Source organism: Urocampus carinirostris, chromosome 19 (assembly GCF_059441175.1).
Source record: "Urocampus carinirostris isolate Australia breed hairy pipefish chromosome 19, RoL_Ucar_1.0, whole genome shotgun sequence".
NCBI classification, from domain to species: Eukaryota; Metazoa; Chordata; class Actinopteri; order Syngnathiformes; family Syngnathidae; genus Urocampus; species Urocampus carinirostris.
In genome coordinates this window covers 23,881,571-23,901,465 of record NC_142367.1, presented here as the reverse complement: position 1 = coordinate 23,901,465, position 19,895 = coordinate 23,881,571, and the positions used below count along the sequence as shown (strand labels likewise).

The 19,895-nt window shown below is 35.5% G+C and overlaps 1 protein-coding gene across 1 annotated transcript in view; it reads right to left on the bottom strand.

Annotated features, from left to right (window-relative positions):
- LOC148347812 (rho-related GTP-binding protein RhoN-like) overlaps positions 1 to 17,829 on the bottom strand; it is a 52,556-nt gene extending 34,727 nt beyond the window's left edge. The window contains exons 1-2 of the mRNA XM_088322945.1: positions 17,542 to 17,829; positions 14,130 to 14,217 (exon numbers count right to left, since the gene is read on the bottom strand). Coding sequence (XP_088179071.1) covers positions 14,130 to 14,217; positions 17,542 to 17,646 — 193 coding nt within the window. The 5' untranslated portion in view covers positions 17,647 to 17,829. The remainder of the gene's footprint in view (positions 1 to 14,129; positions 14,218 to 17,541) is intronic.
- Between the last annotated feature and the right edge of the window lie 2,066 nt (positions 17,830 to 19,895).

The following is a 19,895-nucleotide window of genomic DNA, read 5'->3' as shown; positions in this document are numbered from 1 at the left end:
TGAGAGGCACCTGGCTTTTGGCAACATCAACATATTTCAACCTGCACCTTATTTTTCTCTTGCACTTCCCTCAGCGTTGTCTCGCGGGCCAGATTCAATCCCTTAGCGGGCCTGAGGTGGCCCGTGGGCCGCCTGTTTGACACCCCTGGTCTAGTGCAACCAAAAACGCGCTACAAATCACAAGGAACAATACAAACTACGGCGACTCAAAGCGACCAAAAAGCAGCATATTTTTTCATTTTTTGACCCGCTTTTCACAAGGTTTTTGGTCTTTGAGAGTACGTGTAGCAGCAAGATGGCGGGCAATCGTGTCAGCTCCCTCAAGGTGGCCTAAAGTTATCTCAAATAAACACACATTTCTGGACCTATGAGAATTAAAAAAATCAAAATTTGATAGTCCATGTATTTTTGCGTATTATTCAAATAAAAAATTTTAAAAAATCTACAAAAACAGGGGTCGGAAACCTATGGCTCACAAGCCATACAGGGCTCTTTTCATGAGTACATATGGCCTCAGAGATGATATAAATTGTTCCATTATTTAACATATTGATATGTGTACCACCGATTGTTGCGCATGGGAAGCTGAGAAAAAACTGACTGCTTCATTGGTTCAGTCCAGTTTTATAGGACACCATTTTAACTCGTTTACAGTCCAACAGACCCCATTGTGGCTGTAATCGCGAAATATCCTTGATTTAGAAGCTCTAAAGATATTCATTGTTGAGACACTTTATGAAGAAAAGCCACAGTACCAACCCAACACACACTTTTTACCCAAAAGCTCTAGCAAAACACCCAGAGCAATTTGAATGGGTGAGCAGTAGGAATGGGCGGAGCTATACACGCAGCGCCCGTACTCTTTCGACCCCTCGCCGTCCGCACTGAAAATAAATACAGGACTCTTCTCGTTTGCTGTATTTGGTTGACATTTTTACAAAAGAGCTTTGCTTGCACCGGATATGGGACTCAGGTTGTGGCATTATTAGGATTATTTATTATCAAATCATCAAACTTAACACAGTGAAATAGTCAAGTCCCATTTATTTGTTTTGGCCCTTAATCCCAAAAATGTCTCAAAGGACTGCACAGGACACCGTCCCCTGATCTGAAACCGACATGCAGGAAAAGGAAAAACTAAAAAAAAAACTCAGCTCGAGAAAAAAGACTTTGAGAAGTGGTAATTCCCCTTCCAGGATGACCAGGGTGGAATAGATTTAGCATTGGGTCACAGTACACAAAACATAGTCAACATCAATAATAAGAAATCATGGGTAATATCTTGAAATTTGTCCAGAAAGTGCATGACAGCAACGACGCCTCGAGCCCATAAACTAGTCCGAAAAGTCGATCGAAAAATACGATTGATAAAATAAAATAAACAAGTCATTCTTATCAACTGCGTCGATGCCAGTTTCCTTTAATCCTCGAGGAACGATGACAAGCGAATGCGATTTTGTCCATGACCACCAGTAACAAACACACAGGAAGACGACGTCTCGGGTCCGTGTTGCAATCTGGCACTATTCTCTACAGCGTTGATTTTTGTTATTAAATATAATCAAAATATTTTTGGTTTTGTAGTTCTTAGGAGACAATGTCCCTTCTAAGAGAATTTGCTGATTTTGGGGGGTTCCTCTCCCCTTTTTTTTTGGACCTATTTTGTTTATAGACTTTCTCCCACCCTGAAAATTTTTCTTAGCCTATGTTTGCATCATGCTGTACATATCTCTCAAAATCCAGTTGGGCTCGTCTCTCAGGTTATGTAAAAACAGAGAAACGCTACACGCTCAATGTGTGCGGACCAGTTTTTGTTTGGGTCTTACACAGGGTTGGGTAGGGTTACTTGAACTGGATTACTTTTAATTACTTTTGGATTACTCCAATAGCAAATATGCTAATAAAAGACAAAAAAACTAAATATGTTCGTTTTGCCGGAGATCAAAGCCAGGAGAGAAAGCTTACCACGTGTTGTGAGTCATCATTCGATTCCTATTTAGTTTCTTTTGTCTTTTATTAGCATATTTAGTATCGGAGTAATCCAAAAGTAATCGAAAGTAATCCAGTTCAAGTAACCCTACCCAACCCTGGTCTAACAGTCATCAGTTACATAAGATACGAGTGAGACGCTTTCCCTCGGAAATATGAGAGTCACAAACTTCGATATTATTTCTCTTGTGTTTTGTAGCATTACTGTAGTGTTTTTGTATCATTGTTGTCGTATTTTTGTTGCATTTCTCGAATATTTTGTAGCATTATGGCGGTACATTTGTCTCAGTTTTGTACTATTTCCGTAGTATTTTTTGTAGCCTTACCGAAGTATTTCTGTCGCATTACTGTAGTTTTTTTGTATCATTGTTGTCATATTTTTGTAGCATTACTGTAGTATTTTCGTATCATTGTTGTAGTGTTTTTGTTGCATTTCTCTGAATTTTTTGTAGCATTATGGCAGTACATTTGTCTGTTTTGTAGTATTTCTGTAGTATTCTTGTCTTACTGAAGTATTTTTTGTAGCATTACTGTAATGTTTTTGTATCATTATTGTCGTATTTTTGTTGCATTTCTCTAGTATTTTTGTATCATTGTTGTAGTATTTTTGTTGCATTTCTCAAATATTTTGTAGCATTATGGCGTGCATTTATCTGTTTTGTAGTATTTTTGTCGGATTACGGTAGTATTTTTGTAGCATTATGGTTGAACATTTGTCCCCATTTTGTAGTATTTCTGTAGTATTTTTGTAGCCTTACTGAAGTATTTTTGTCGCATTACTAAAGTATTTTTGTATCATGACTGTAGTGTTTTTGTATCATTGTTGTAGTATTTTTGTTGCATTTCTCGAATATTTTGTAGCATTATGGCAGTACATTTGTCTCAGTTTTGTAGTATTTCTGTAGTATTTTTTGTAACCTTACCGAAGTATTTTTTGTAGCATTACTGTAGTGTTTTTGTATCATTGTTGTCATATTTTTGTAGCATTACTGTAGTATTTGTGTATCATTGTTGTAGTGTTTTTGTTGCATTTCTCGAATTTTTTGTAGCATTATGGCGGTACATTTGTCTCAGTTTTGTAGGATTTCTGTCGTATTTTTTGTAGCCTTACCGAAGTATTTTTTGTAGCATTACTGTAGTGTTTTTGTATCATTGTTGTAGTGTTTTTGTTGCATTTCTCGAATTTTTTGTAGCATTATGGCGGTACATTTGTCTCAGTTTTGTAGGATTTCTGTCGTATTTTTTGTAGCCTTACCGAAGTATTTTTTGTAGCATTACTGTAGTGTTTTTGTATCATTGTTGTAGTGTTTTTGTTGCATTTCTCGAATTTTTTGTAGCATTATGGCGGTACATTTGTCTCAGTTTTGTAGGATTTCTGTCGTATTTTTTGTAGCCTTACCAAAGTATTTTTTGTAGCATTACTGTAGTGTTTTTGTATCATTATTGTAGTATTTTTGTTGCATTTCTCTAGTATTTTTGTAGTAGTTCTCTGGTATTTTTGTAGCATTATGGCAGTACATTTGTCTCAATTTTGTAGTATTTCAGTAGTATTTTTGTAGCCTTACTGAAGTATTTTTGTCGCATTGCTGTAGTACATTTGTATCATTATTGTAGTATTTTTGTTGCATTTTTGTAGTATTTTTGTAGCATCATGGTAGAACATTTGTCCCAATTTTGTACTATTTCTGTAGTATTTTTGTAGCCTTACTGAAGTATTTTTGTCGCATGACTGTCGTAGTTTTGCATCATTATTGTAGTATTTTGTTGCATTTCTCTAGTATTTTTGTAGCAGTACTGTAGTACTTTTGTATCATTACTGTAGTACTTTTGTATCATTATTGTAGTATTTTTGTCTTACTGAAGTATTTTTGTCGCATTACTGAAGTACTTTTGTATCATTACTGTAGTACTTTTGCAGCATTATTGTAGTATTTTTGTTGCATTTTTCGAATATTTTGTAGCATTATGGCGGTACAGTTGTCTCAATTTTGTATTATTTCTGTAGTATTTTTGTTGGATTACTCTAGTATTTTTGTAGCATTACTGTAGTACTTTTGTATCATTATTGTAGTATTTTTGTAGTAGTTCTGTGGTATTTTTGTAGCATTATGATAGAACATTTGTCCCAATTTTGTAGTATTTCTGTAGTATTTTTGTAGCCTTACTGAAGTATTTTTGTCGCATGACTGTCGTGCTTTTGCATCATTATTGTAGTATTGTGTTGCATTTCTCTAGTATTTCTGTAGTAGTTCTCTAGTATTTTTGTAGCATTATGGTAGTACATTTGTCCCAATTTTGTAGTATTTCTGTAGTATTTTTGTAGCCTTACTGAAGTATTTTTGTTGCATTTCTTGAGTATTTTTGTAGTAGTTCTCTAGTAGTTTCGTAGTAGTTCTCTAGTATTTTTGTAGCATTGTGTTAGTACATTCGTCTCAATTTTGTAGGATTTCTGTAGTATTTTTGTAGCCTTACTGGAGTATTTTTATCGCATTACTGTAGTATTTTTGTATCATTGTTGTAGTATTTTTGTTGCATTTCTCAAATATTTTATAGCATTATGGTGGTACTTTTGTCTCAATTTTGTAGTATTTCTGTAGTATTTTTGTAGCCTTACTGAAGTATTTTTGTCGCATTACTAAAGTATTTTTGTATCATGACTGTAGTGTTTTTGTATCATTGTTGTAGTATTTTTGTTGCATTTCTCGAATATTTTGTAGCATTATGGCAGTACATTTGTCTCAGTTTTGTAGTATTTCTGTAGTATTTTTTGTAACCTTACCGAAGTATTTTTTGTAGCATTACTGTAGTGTTTTTGTATCATTGTTGTCATATTTTTGTAGCATTACTGTAGTATTTGTGTATCATTGTTGTAGTGTTTTTGTTGCATTTCTCGAATTTTTTGTAGCATTATGGCGGTACATTTGTCTCAGTTTTGTAGGATTTCTGTCGTATTTTTTGTAGCCTTACCGAAGTATTTTTTGTAGCATTACTGTAGTGTTTTTGTATCATTGTTGTAGTGTTTTTGTTGCATTTCTCGAATTTTTTGTAGCATTATGGCAGTACATTTGTCTCAATTTTGTAGTATTTCTGTAGGATTTTTTTTTAGCCTTACCAAAGTATTTTTTGTAGCATTACTGTAGTGTTTTTGTATCATTATTGTAGTATTTTTGTTGCATTTCTCTAGTATTTTTGTAGTAGTTCTCTGGTATTTTTGTAGCATTATGGCAGTACATTTGTCTCAATTTTGTAGTATTTCAGTAGTATTTTTGTAGCCTTACTGAAGTATTTTTGTCGCATTGCTGTAGTACATTTGTATCATTATTGTAGTATTTTTGTTGCATTTTTGTAGTATTTTTGTAGCATCATGGTAGAACATTTGTCCCAATTTTGTACTATTTCTGTAGTATTTTTGTAGCCTTACTGAAGTATTTTTGTCGCATGACTGTCGTAGTTTTGCATCATTATTGTAGTATTTTGTTGCATTTCTCTAGTATTTTTGTAGCAGTACTGTAGTACTTTTGTATCATTACTGTAGTACTTTTGTATCATTATTGTAGTATTTTTGTCTTACTGAAGTATTTTTGTCGCATTACTGAAGTACTTTTGTATCATTACTGTAGTACTTTTGCAGCATTATTGTAGTATTTTTGTTGCATTTTTCGAATATTTTGTAGCATTATGGCGGTACAGTTGTCTCAATTTTGTATTATTTCTGTAGTATTTTTGTTGGATTACTCTAGTATTTTTGTAGCATTACTGTAGTACTTTTGTATCATTATTGTAGTATTTTTGTAGTAGTTCTGTGGTATTTTTGTAGCATTATGATAGAACATTTGTCCCAATTTTGTAGTATTTCTGTAGTATTTTTGTAGCCTTACTGAAGTATTTTTGTCGCATGACTGTCGTGCTTTTGCATCATTATTGTAGTATTGTGTTGCATTTCTCTAGTATTTCTGTAGTAGTTCTCTAGTATTTTTGTAGCATTATGGTAGTACATTTGTCCCAATTTTGTAGTATTTCTGTAGTATTTTTGTAGCCTTACTGAAGTATTTTTGTTGCATTTCTTGAGTATTTTTGTAGTAGTTCTCTAGTAGTTTCGTAGTAGTTCTCTAGTATTTTTGTAGCATTGTGTTAGTACATTCGTCTCAATTTTGTAGGATTTCTGTAGTATTTTTGTAGCCTTACTGGAGTATTTTTATCGCATTACTGTAGTATTTTTGTATCATTGTTGTAGTATTTTTGTTGCATTTCTCAAATATTTTATAGCATTATGGTGGTACTTTTGTCTCAATTTTGTAGTATTTCTGTAGTATTTTTGTCGGATTATTGGAGTATTTTTGTCGCATTGCTGTAGTACATTTGTATCATTATTGTAGTATTTTTGTTGCATTTTTGTAGTATTTTTGTAGCATCATGGTAGAACATTTGTCCCAATTTTGTACTATTTCTGTAGTATTTTTGTAGCCTTACTGAAGTATTTTTGTCGCATGACTGTCGTAGTTTTGCATCATTATTGTAGTATTTTGTTGCATTTCTCTAGTATTTTTGTAGCAGTACTGTAGTACTTTTGTATCATTACTGTAGTACTTTTGTATCATTATTGTAGTATTTTTGTCTTACTGAAGTATTTTTGTCGCATTACTGAAGTACTTTTGTATCATTACTGTAGTACTTTTGCAGCATTATTGTAGTATTTTTGTTGCATTTTTCGAATATTTTGTAGCATTATGGCGGTACAGTTGTCTCAATTTTGTATTATTTCTGTAGTATTTTTGTTGGATTACTCTAGTATTTTTGTAGCATTACTGTAGTACTTTTGTATCATTATTGTAGTATTTTTGTAGTAGTTCTGTGGTATTTTTGTAGCATTATGATAGAACATTTGTCCCAATTTTGTAGTATTTCTGTAGTATTTTTGTAGCCTTACTGAAGTATTTTTGTCGCATGACTGTCGTGCTTTTGCATCATTATTGTAGTATTCTGTTGCATTTCTCTAGTATTTCTGTAGTAGTTCTCTAGTATTTTTGTAGCATTATGGTAGTACATTTGTCCCAATTTTGTAGTATTTCTGTAGTATTTTTGTAGCCTTACTGAAGTATTTTTGTTGCATTTCTTGAGTATTTTTGTAGTAGTTCTCTAGTAGTTTCGTAGTAGTTCTCTAGTATTTTTGTAGCATTGTGTTAGTACATTCGTCTCAATTTTGTAGGATTTCTGTAGTATTTTTGTAGCCTTACTGGAGTATTTTTATCGCATTACTGTAGTATTTTTGTATCATTGTTGTAGTATTTTTGTTGCATTTCTCAAATATTTTATAGCATTATGGTGGTACTTTTGTCTCAATTTTGTAGTATTTCTGTAGTATTTTTGTCGGATTATTGGAGTATTTTTGTCGCATTGCTGTAGTACATTTGTATCATTATTGTAGTATTTTTGTTGCATTTTTGTAGTATTTTTGTAGCATCATGGTAGAACATTTGTCCCAATTTTGTACTATTTCTGTAGTATTTTTGTAGCCTTACTGAAGTATTTTTGTCGCATGACTGTCGTAGTTTTGCATCATTATTGTAGTATTTTGTTGCATTTCTCTAGTATTTTTGTAGCAGTACTGTAGTACTTTTGTATCATTACTGTAGTACTTTTGTATCATTATTGTAGTATTTTTGTCTTACTGAAGTATTTTTGTCGCATTACTGAAGTACTTTTGTATCATTACTGTAGTACTTTTGCAGCATTATTGTAGTATTTTTGTTGCATTTTTCGAATATTTTGTAGCATTATGGCGGTACAGTTGTCTCAATTTTGTATTATTTCTGTAGTATTTTTGTTGGATTACTCTAGTATTTTTGTAGCATTACTGTAGTACTTTTGTATCATTATTGTAGTATTTTTGTAGTAGTTCTGTGGTATTTTTGTAGCATTATGATAGAACATTTGTCCCAATTTTGTAGTATTTCTGTAGTATTTTTGTAGCCTTACTGAAGTATTTTTGTCGCATGACTGTCGTGCTTTTGCATCATTATTGTAGTATTGTGTTGCATTTCTCTAGTATTTCTGTAGTAGTTCTCTAGTATTTTTGTAGCATTATGGTAGTACATTTGTCCCAATTTTGTAGTATTTCTGTAGTATTTTTGTAGCCTTACTGAAGTATTTTTGTTGCATTTCTTGAGTATTTTTGTAGTAGTTCTCTAGTAGTTTCGTAGTAGTTCTCTAGTATTTTTGTAGCATTGTGTTAGTACATTCGTCTCAATTTTGTAGGATTTCTGTAGTATTTTTGTAGCCTTACTGGAGTATTTTTATCGCATTACTGTAGTATTTTTGTATCATTGTTGTAGTATTTTTGTTGCATTTCTCAAATATTTTATAGCATTATGGTGGTACTTTTGTCTCAATTTTGTAGTATTTCTGTAGTATTTTTGTCGGATTATTGTAGTATTTTTGTCGCATTGCTGTAGTACATTTGTATCATTATTGTAGTATTTTTGTTGCATTTTTGTAGTATTTTTGTAGCATCATGGTAGAACATTTGTCCCAATTTTGTACTATTTCTGTAGTATTTTTGTAGCCTTACTGAAGTATTTTTGTCGCATGACTGTCGTAGTTTTGCATCATTATTGTAGTATTTTGTTGCATTTCTCTAGTATTTTTGTAGTAGATCTCTAGTAGTTTTGTAGCATTATGGTAGTACATTTGTCACAATTGTGTAGTATTTTTGTAGTATTTTTGTCGCCTTACTGAAGTATTTTTGTCGTATTACTATAGTATTTTGTAGTATTTCAGTAGTATTTTTGTTGGATTACTGTAGTATTTTTGTAGCATTACTGTAGTACTTTTGTATCATTACTGTAGTACTTTTGTCCCATTATTGTAGTATTTTGTTGCATTTCTCTAGTATTTTTGTAGTAGTTCTCTAGTATTTTTGTAGCATTATGGTAGTACATTGGTCTCAATTGTGTAGTATTTCTGTAGTATTTTTGTAGCGTTACTGAAGTATTTTTGTCGCATTACTGTAGTATTTTTGTAGCATTACTGTAGTATTTTTTGTATCATTGTTGTAGTATTTTTGTTGCATTTCTTTAGTATTTTGGAGTAGATCTCTAGTAGTTTTGTAGCATTATGGTAGTACATTTGTCACAATCGTGTAGTAATTCTGTAGTATTTTTGTCGCATTACTATAGTATTTTGTAGCATTACTGTAGTATTTTTGTATCATTATTGTAGTATTTTGTTGCATTTCTCGAAAATTTTGTAGCATTATGGCGGTACATTTGTCTCAATTTTGTAGTATTTCTGTAGTATTTATGTCGGATTACTGTAGTATTTTTGTCAAGAATGACAATAAAAGTAAATTATCTTCTTTTCTATTTTGTAGTATTTCTGTAGGATTTTTTTTAAGTATTTTTTGTAGCATTACTGTCATACTTTTGCATCATTATTGTAATATTTTGTTGCATTTCTACAATATTTTTGTAGTAGTTCTCTAGTATTTTTGTAGCATTATGGTAGTACATTTGTCCCAATTTTGTAGTATTTCTGTAGTATTTTTGTAGCCTTACTGAAGTATTTTTGTCGCATGACTGTCGTGCTTTTGCATCATTATTGTAGTATTGTGTGGCATTTCTCTAGTATTTCTGTAGTAGTTCTCTAGTATTTTTTTAGCATTATGGTTGTACATTTGTCCCAATTTTGTAGTATTTCTGTAGTATTTTTGTAGCCTTACTGAAGTATTTGTGTTGAATTACTGTAATATTTTTTTTGCATTTCTTGAGTATTTTTGTAGTAGTTCTCTAGTATTTTTGTAGCATTGTGTTAGTACATTCGTCTCAATTTTGTAGGATTTCTGTAGTATTTTTGTAGCCTTACTGAAGTATTTTTGTTGCATTACTGTAGTATTTTTGTATAATTATTGTAGTATTTTTGTTGCATTTCTTGAATATTTTGTAGCATTATGGCGGTACATTTGTCTCAATTTTGTAGTATTTCTGTAGTATTTTTGTCGCATTACTGTAGTATTTTTGTATAATTATTGTAGTATTTTTGTTGCATTTCTTGAATATTTTGTAGCATTATGGCGGTACATTTGTCTCAATTTTGTAGTATTTCTGTAGTATTTTTGTCGGATTACTGGAGTATTTTTGTAGCATTACTGTAGTACTTTTGTATCATTACTGCAGTACTTTTGTATCATGATGTTGTAGTATTTTTGTTGCATTTCTCAAAAATTTTGTAGCATTATGGCGGTACATATGTCTCAATTTTGTAGTATTTCTGTAGTATTTTTGTCTTACTGAAGTATTTTTGTAGCATTACTGAAGTACTTTTGTATCATTATTGTAGTATTTTTGTTGCATTTCTCTAGTATTTTTGTAGCATTATGGTAGAACATTTGTCCCAATTTTGTAGTATTTCTGTAGTATTTTTGTATCATTGTTGTAGTATTTTTGTTGCATTTCTTTAGTATTTTTGTAGTAGTATTTTACATTTGTCTCAATTTTGTAGGATTTCTGTAGTATTTTTGTAGCCTTACTGAAATATTTTTGTCGCATTACTGTAGTATTTTTGTATCACTATTGTAGTATTTTTGTTGCATTTCTCTAGGATTTTTGTAGCATTGCGGTAGTACATTTGTCTCAATATATTAGCATTTTCGTAGCAGTACTGCAGTACTTTTGTATCATTACTTTAGTATTTTTGTTGCATTTCTCTCGTATTTTTGTAGTATTTATCTAATATTTTTGTAGCATTATGGTAGTATATTTGTCTCAATTTTGTATGATTTCTGTAGCCTTACTGAATTTTTTTTGTAGCATTACTGTATTACTTTTGCATCATTATTGTGGTGCTTTAAAGTATTTTTGAAATATTTCCATAATGGTACTTCCTGTTTGTAATATTACTGTATTTGTATATTTGAAGTAATTTTTGTACTATTTCTGGAGTGGTGTATTTCTTAAGTATTAGGAGGTGGAGTGCTTGTCTTGGGATCAAGAGGTTGCAGGTTCGATTCCCGGCTCCTCCGCGGCCATTCATTAATGTACTGCTCCGTGGGAAATGATCCAATTTGTGTGCCTGTGCGGTCTAGCAAAAGCTATTTTTTATTTGAATTTACTTACTACTGTTTCAAAGCCGGATTGACCAGCTAATGTTATGATACCAGCTCATCACTTCCACTTGACCCTGCTTTTTATGCTCTCAATCAAAAACACACACGTTTAATTGACGAATTGATGTTATGATAAAAGCTAATAGACCAGTCTCTGCTTGAACTTGCTTCCCTAAAACAAGTTAACCAAACTTTTATGCTATTTATTAATCAAACATATGCTTTTTTTTTTTTTACCACAGACTCGATATACAGAAAAATCTTAATATCATCAGCGGTGGTTTTGATTCACAGGCATGTCAGGACTCAGGAGTTAGCTGTCGTTGTCTACTCTTATGTTATGCTTCCTCCTTTAGTGGCTCCGCCCCGGGTCGCTTATCCAATCAGAAGGCACAGGGTGAGTAACAACCAGATAGAGGAAGGGAAGAGAGGGGGATAGAGACTTGGCTGCATCTGAGCCCTTATATTCGGCCAGTCGATTGAATAAAGTGCCGATACCGATATCCGTCAAATACCCAAATATCGGGGCTGGAAATGTCACGGTTGCCATGGCGCCCAATTGACCCCGCCCGTGTGGCGCCAGCTGTGGCTCGCTAACAGATTGGCTTTCCTTCTATTTAAGCTCAGTGTTCTCACTCTTCCTTTGTCAGTCCGTCAACGAACCACTGCCCCGCAAGACATGGGTTCTGACTCCGTCCTGTTTCTTGTTGGCATTTCCTGTCCGGTATTGTTCCTGTTTATTTTGTCCTGTTTAATATCCGTTTCCAGTTTCATTCCTGTCTATTTTTGTCCTGTTTATTATTCTCTCCAGTTTCGTTCCTGTCTACTTTGTCCTGTTTCAATATCTATCCTGTCTGTCCTGTCCTGTCCTGTCCTGTCCAGTATCGACCCTATCTGTCCGGTATCAACTCGGGCAATTGGTATCGATCTCGTCGGCCTCTGGCTTCCTATTATTTCCCGCCAGACCGCTGCCTAACGTGCATGACTCCTGTAAAATAAAAGGCTTGTGTGAGAACGTCACGCGTTTGGGTCCTGATCCTGTTCCGGTTCATGAGACTTTTCCTTTTTTTTCTCATTCCTCCCTTTATTTTTCTCTCTCTTTCTCTATTGCTTTCTGTCTCTGGTTCTCTATTACTGTTGCAAGTTCTCTCTAATTCTTTCTCCCTCTTTTTCCCTTCTGCCTCTCTTTTTGTTTTTTGTCTCTTTCTGTACTTACTCTAATCTGTTCTCCCCATCTTTCTCTCTCTCTCTCTCTCTCTCTCTCTCTCTCTCTCTCTCTCTCTATACTTGCTCTAATCTGTTCTCTCTTTCTCTGTACTTGCTCTAATCTGTTCTCTCCCTCTCTCTCTCTCTCTCTCTCTCTCTCTCTCTGTCTCTCCCCCTTTCTATTCCAGCCCCTGTGAGAAACGGTTCTCTACCACGGGGCCCCGAGTTAAAATGAGTTCGACAGCCCTTCTCCATACAAACCCTCGTAAGACTGGAACAAGTCAAAGTCAGATTTTATTTGCTCAATTTGCTTTCAATATCCTGTTTCGATATCAATCCTGTCTGTCCCGTCCTGTCCGGTATCGACCCCATCCGTCCGATATCAACTCGGGCAATTGGTATCGATCTCGTCAGCCTCTGGCTTCCTATCATTTCACGCCAGACCGCTGCCTAACTTTATTTATAAATGTCACGGTTGCCATGGCGCACAATTAGCACCAGCTGCGGCTCGTTGACAGATTGGCTTCCCTGCTATTTAAACCCAGTCCTGTCACTCTCCTTTTGTCAGTCCGTCAACAAACCTCTGCCCCGCAAGACATGGGTTTCGACTCGGTCCTGTTTCCTGTTGGTATTCTCTGTCCTGTGTTGTTCCCGATATTTTTGTCCTGTTTTATATCGATTTCCAGTTTTGTTCCTGTCTATTTTTGTCCTGTTTATCATTCTCTCCAGTTTTCGTTCCCATCTAGTTTGTCCTGTTTATTTTCCATATCCTGTTTCATTATCAATCCTGTTGACCCCATTTGTTCGATATCTGCTCTGGCGATTGGTATCGATCTCGTCAGCCTCTGGCTTCCTATCGTTCCACGCCAGAATGCTACCTAACGTGCATGGCTCCCCATTTCCCGTAAAATAAAAGGCTTGTGTGAGAAACGTCACGCGTTTGGGTCCTGATCCTGTACCGGTTTTTGACGGATAATCGGTCAAACTTTGATCTTAATTCTTTCATCCATGTCATTCGATATCCATTAAAAAATCCCGACTGCTCTCACACACAGAAAACCTTTGTGGACATCCCTTACGGACATAATTTAACACTCCTTGCTTAACTATCAAAACAAGACCTGACATGCAAACTAATAGAAAACTCCGCATTAATATTTGTTACATAAGCCGACTAGCCGACAAGCTAACGTGGAAACAACAGCACAGTTGGAAGTGGTTGTGGGTGGTTGGGATCAAAAGATCGCAGGTTCGATTCCCGGCTCCTCCATGTTCTATGTCGAAGTGTCCTTGGGTAAGACACTGAATCCCTAATGCTCCCAATAAGCAGGTCGGCACCTTGAATGGCTGACTCCCTATTGGTGTGTGTGAGTGTGTGTGTAAAAGGGAAAAGTGTAAAGCACATTGTAAAGCGCTTCGGGAGGTCTTCATTGACTTGAAAAGCGCTATAGAAATGTAGACCATTTACCTTTAGCATCTTGATTATCCTCAAAACGTTTGGAGGCTGACTCCCTATTGGTGTGAGAGTGTGTGTGTGAATGGGTAACTGTGAAGCACATTGTAACACATTGTTAACTTGAAAAGCGCTATAAAAATGCAGTCTTTTTAGCATTTAGCATCTTGATTATCCTCAAAATGTTTGGAGGCTGACTCCCTATTGGTGTGAGAGTGTGTGTGTGAATGGCTAAGTGTGAAGCACATTGTAAAGCGCTTTGGCAGCTCTTCATTGACTTGAAAAGCGCTATATACATGCAGACCATTTACCATTTGTATCAGACATGAATCTAATTCCAAGGCGCCCCCTGGAGGTCACTTGCCTTAACGAAGGTCTTACCTGACGTGTCCCACATGTTGAGTTCGATGCGTTGCTTCTCGATCTCGAAACTGGCCGTGTAATTCTCAAAAACCGTCGGGACGTAATTCTGCGAACACGGAAGTCAAAGTTTGAACGCGAACTTGCCGATTTTCGTCATCAATGACAACCAAACATTCAACAACACTGCTTGAAATCCTTGGAAACGCTTGAATTCTAATGTTGTGTTTACAAGGATTGAAAAGTGCTTGAATTTTGGATGAAGTAGTGTCAATGCTTGAAATGGTTGCCTTGTTTCTCAACAAGTCTGCTTAAAAATGACACAACTCGACTTTATTTATAAATGTCACGGTTGCCATGGCGCACAATTGGCGCCAGCTGCGGCTCGTTGACAGATTGGCTTCCCTGCTATTTAAACCCAGTCCTGTCACTCTCCTTTTGTCAGTCCGTCAACAAACCTCTGCCCCGCAAGACATGGGTTTCGACTCGGTCCTGTTTCCTGTTGGTATTCTCTGTCCTGTGTTGTTCCCGATATTTTTGTCCTGTTTTATATCGATTTCCAGTTTTGTTCCTGTCTATTTTTGTCCTGTTTATCATTCTCTCCAGTTTTCGTTCCCATCTAGTTTGTCCTGTTTATTTTCCATATCCTGTTTCATTATCAATCCTGTTGACCCCATTTGTTCGATATCTGCTCTGGCGATTGGTATCGATCTCGTCAGCCTCTGGCTTCCTATCATTCCTCGCCAGACTGCTGCCTAACGTGCATGACTCCCCATTTCCCGTAAAATAAAAGGCTCGTGTGAGAAACGTCACGCGTTTGGGTCCTGGTCCCGTTCCGGTTCTTGACTCTACGGGCGCTTGAAATCCTTGGAAGCACTCTAATTCTAATGTTGTGTTTACAAGAATTGAAAGGTGCTTGAATTTTGGATGAAGTGAAATGATGAAATGCTTGAAATGGTTGCCTTGTTTCTCAAAAAATCTGCTTAAGAATGACTCAACTCGACTTTATTTACAAAAGCCTTTTAAAACACCCACAGCTGAAGACAAAGTGCATAGAATAGAAATGCTTTAGATATATAAAAAAAGAAAAGTATTAAAATAATAAAACAGGAACAAAGTGTCAGGGATTTCAGAATCTTTTAAAAAATGGAAAATGAGGGAGCCTGTCAGATGCGTAAGAGAAAATTGATCCAAAGTTTTGAGAACATTAACGCTTTGCCATTTCATTTCTTCTTCCCTCGCGATTAACGGCAGCTGGTATCAGTTTGTATGGTATCGTCCTATGAAGCATTATCGCCCCCCTATGGGACAAGTGCGTGCTACACCTAAACAGACTACTATGAAAAGTGTATACCTGCAAGGATTAAGTATCAATTATGGATATTTCTTTGGGGCCAAGGTAGCGTTCACAGTAGTAAGTTGCTTACTGTAACTCAAGGGTGTCAAACTCATTTTAACTCAGGGGCCACACGATAGAACAAACATTCTGTCGGGGCCGGAGTAGTAGATTTAAGAGAAAAAAAAGAGAGTTAAAGAAATAAGAGAAAGAGGAAGGGAAAAGGAGAGAGCGTGAGAAAGAAAAGATAAAAAGTCGTGAGAGAGGGGGAAAAGAAAGGAAGAGGAGGAAAGAAATCCAAAGAGAAAGACAGAAGGAGAGAAAAGAGAAAAGAAAGTGCGAAGGGTATGAAGAGAGAAAAGGAAAAAAGGAAGTTAGAGCAAAAGAGGTTAAAAGACACAGAGAGAAAGAGACAAAGAGCAACAAAGGAAGAGAAAAAGAGACACAGATAGTGAAAGAGTGGAAGAAAATGGGTGGAAAAGAGAGAGAACGAGAGAGAGAGAGAGAGAAAAAAAAATACAAGTACAGTCTCTTTGTTGGAGGCACCTGGCTTTGGCAACATCAAGTTGACATATTTCAACCTGCAGCTTGTTTTTCTCTTGCGCTTCTCTGAATGTTGTCTCCAGGGCCGGATTCAATCCCTTAGCGGGCCTGATCCGGCCCGCGGGCTGCCTGTTTGACACCTGCGCTGTAACTGAAAATTTCAGCTACATACTCCTGTCATTTTTACCCAATTTTTATTCAATATATAAAAATCAAATGTTTTGTTAAATGCACACACGATATTAAGAATGGTATATGCTGGGTTAGGTTGGGTTACTTTAACTGGATTACTTTCAATTACTTTTGGATTACTCCAATAGCAAATATGCTAATAAAAGTCAAAAGAAACTAAATAGGAATAAAATTACTAAATTTTGTGCAGGCTTGGGGAGTAACGGAATACATGGAACGGCAAAAAATGACTTTGGCAAACTGTTTGGATTGATATTCATTTTGTTTCTGTCGCATTTGATGTTAGTTTTGCCGGAGATCAAAGCCAGGAGAGAAAGCTAACCACGTGTTGTGAGTCATCATTTAATTCATATTTAGTTTCTTTTGTCTTTTATTAGCATATTTGGTATCGGAGTCATCCAAAAGTCATTGAAAGGAATCCAGTTCAAGTAACCCTACCCATCCCTGGTTGGTGAACAGTGTTGGGTGCAAAAACTGGAAACAAAATACTTAGTTTGTAGGTACTTCATTTAAAGAGTACCTTATTTACCACCTACATTACTTAGTAACCAATTCCAGGGTTCGTACACCTTGTTTATAGCCATGTTTTAATTTTTTTCCCAGAAGAAATCCAGTGTGATCGTGAAAAACCAGGCCAAAAAATTGAGGGTAACATTTGGTTATGTTTTGGTCACTTTGAGTCCCCATAGTTTGTATTCTTCCTTGTCAATTAGCACTCGTTTTTGGTTGAAAAGCAGCCTACATAGATAGAATAGAATATACCTTTATTGTCATTGTTACCAGGGTTGGGTAGGGTTACTTTAACGGGATTACTTTCAATGACTTTTGGATGACTCCAATACCAAATATGCTAATAAAAGAAGAAAGAAACTATATATGAATCAAATGACTCCATTTGATGTTGGCGAGCTGTTTGGATTTCTTTTCATTTTGTTTCTGTCGCATTTGATGTTCGTTTTGCCGGAGATCAAAGCCAGGAGAGAAAGCTTACCGCGTGTTGTGAGTCATCATTTGATTCCTTTTTAGTTTCTTTTGTCTTGTCTTAGCATATTTGGTATTGGAGTCATCCAAAAGTCATTGAAAGTAATCCAGTTCAAGTAACCCTACCCAACCCTGGGTATATGTATATCATAATTATAATTGTGTAACTGCAAAAAAATATGATGAACTTTCTTTTAATGGCACTAGAAAATTTGGCAAATGAGCTTTTAAAAGTCCTTAAAAAAAGTGCTTGAATTTGTCCGTGCAAAAGCGTGTACGAACCCTAAAAACGATCTTGTGCGTCATGCGTAAAAACGCACCGGTTTTACTAAACTTTTTTTTTGAAACAGATAATAACTTGAGAAATCATTTTGCATGTACCTCTGGGTATGAATCTTTGGCGAAAACGTGCAGCAAAGCAGTTTTTCCACACTGCGTGTCCCCAACCACAACAATTTTACACCGGAGCGGTCCTTTGCCCTCCATCGCTGGTCCAGAAGCGGGGGTCTCTCAGTGTTTTTTTGTCATTTATGAATCTCACGTCCAACAAATCTCAGAAAAACAAGCGGAAGGTAGGTTTTCTTGTGTGAATGGGATTATTTTCCTAAACTTGTTGCAAAAGAAATGTAAACAGGAAAGGTGGAGTGCGCTTCTTGCTCTGAAGCGCTGCATGAGTACAGCGGCTCTATAAAGTCAAGCTCGTTGTCGAACTTCCGGTACGGGAGAGTGGTAGACATTCAAACTAAAACGCGTGTTTTGAATCATGCGTGTTTATCACACAGCCGGGGCGCTTCGTAAACAAGAAATTTGTTTTATTGTGAAAACATAATCACGGGTTCCGGTAGTTTGAGCCAGCGAAAGCTTCGGTTACGTCACATTATTTTTTACCAAACACATTTATTGTTTCTTTAATAATCTGAGAGAGTCAGTACAGTTTTAATTATATATTGTTGCATTTTATATGCTGATAAAATGAAAAAATTATATATATTTTACAAAAAAACATGCGCAACAGCTTTGGGATGGGCTTCTGATGATTTTTGGCGCCATCTTGTGCCCAAAGGCTAATAATTGCTAATAAACCATCAACAGTTGAAATCACTTCATTTACATTCAAAGGCAAAGTTATAATCTTTTAAATATTTTATTGCGCATTCTGTTTTTTCCACCTAAAAACACTATCTGTGTTCAGAATATTAAAAAAAAAACACGTACTCTTTCAACCGGAAGTAGCAAACTTTTACCAAAACGGAAATCAACTTTGTTGCACTATTGTTACAATATACTGTTTTTTATTTGAATTATTATAACTTAGGCTGTTTTTAAGCACTACAGTGTAATAATAATAATAATAATAATCACCATAATTTTAGTTAGTATTATATTTTTACGCCTATTTATCCTGATCGTGTTTTACATGTTTTTCTCTTCAAAGTCTTTATTATACGTTTTACTCTGGAGTGCCATGTCTAATCTCGTTGCATGCAATCTTTCACAACGTTGTCATCAATGACAATCGAGACTTTTCGATTGTAATGCGACCGTTGGAGCAGTTTATTCACGCGCTTCAAAATAAAAGCAGCCTTAGATTGAAATACTCATTTCGAGTCAAGTTTTTCTTTTATTTTTTTAATATGGACATAAATGGATAGTGTATTATTTTAATTGTTTAGGGTTTTATGGGGGGAAGTGATAGTCTAATGTAGAAAACAGTATATTAGTGAGTATGCTGAAGCATTACACAAACATGGTCAATGTTTTATTCTGAAAGTCATGGGTTTCGGAAATAACATTTTTTTCTACAAAACACGTTTATCGTTTCATTGATAATCAGTTTAAATCTTAAAATGTTTACATTTAACAGGCTAAAGGATTGTATACATTTGACTATAAAGGATTTTATACGATCGACTACAAATTACATGTATTCAGTTGAATGCAATAAAGCTATTCACTGACTGTGTTTTAGCTCAATGAACAATAAAAGGTGAAACGCATAATGTTTTGTCTAGTGCTTTTGATAACAGGATTCGTGGATTTGCTGACGCAGAATGAACCAGGCAGTCTCCTGTTTACACTTTTGAATCATTTGGTAAACGGTACATTTTGCTAGTTAAATCCCGACACAGGCCAAGAAAATAAATAAATAAGAAATAGAAACTATTAGTGTCGTTGGCGTCTGTGGGAAACCTTCTGAAGTCCTTTAGCTTTCTCCTATCGGCCATCTTCTCCCCGTATAATGGTGTGCCGGCTCCTCCCATGGGCGTGCCAAGAAAGACCCCTGGGCTTCACCATCTCGTAGACGAGCGTCCCGATGTCTGGGGTACTCAAAACAACACCGAGCCTTTCTGCGTCATCAGCGTCTGGATGTGCCGATTATCTTATCAGCAGTACGTCCCGTCCCTGCCGTTCCTGTAAACAACATTTTCCACCAGCCTGCCCTGACCTTGTACGACAGCCCAGTCAGTGAATATCTTTTGCATGAAATGTAATTTATATTGAATCGTATAAAACCCTTTATAGTCAAATGTGTAAAATCCTTCACTCCCTTAAAGTCAAGTACTGCGTATTTTAAATGAAGTTCTAGTTTGAACAAAACGGTAGATAATGATTTAGTATTATTATAATTTCACAACAAATATGTAACTTGAAGCGACGATGGCGTCCGTGGGAAGCCTTCTTCTGAAGTCCTTTAGCTTTCTCCTATTGGCCATCTTCTCCCCGCATAATGGTGT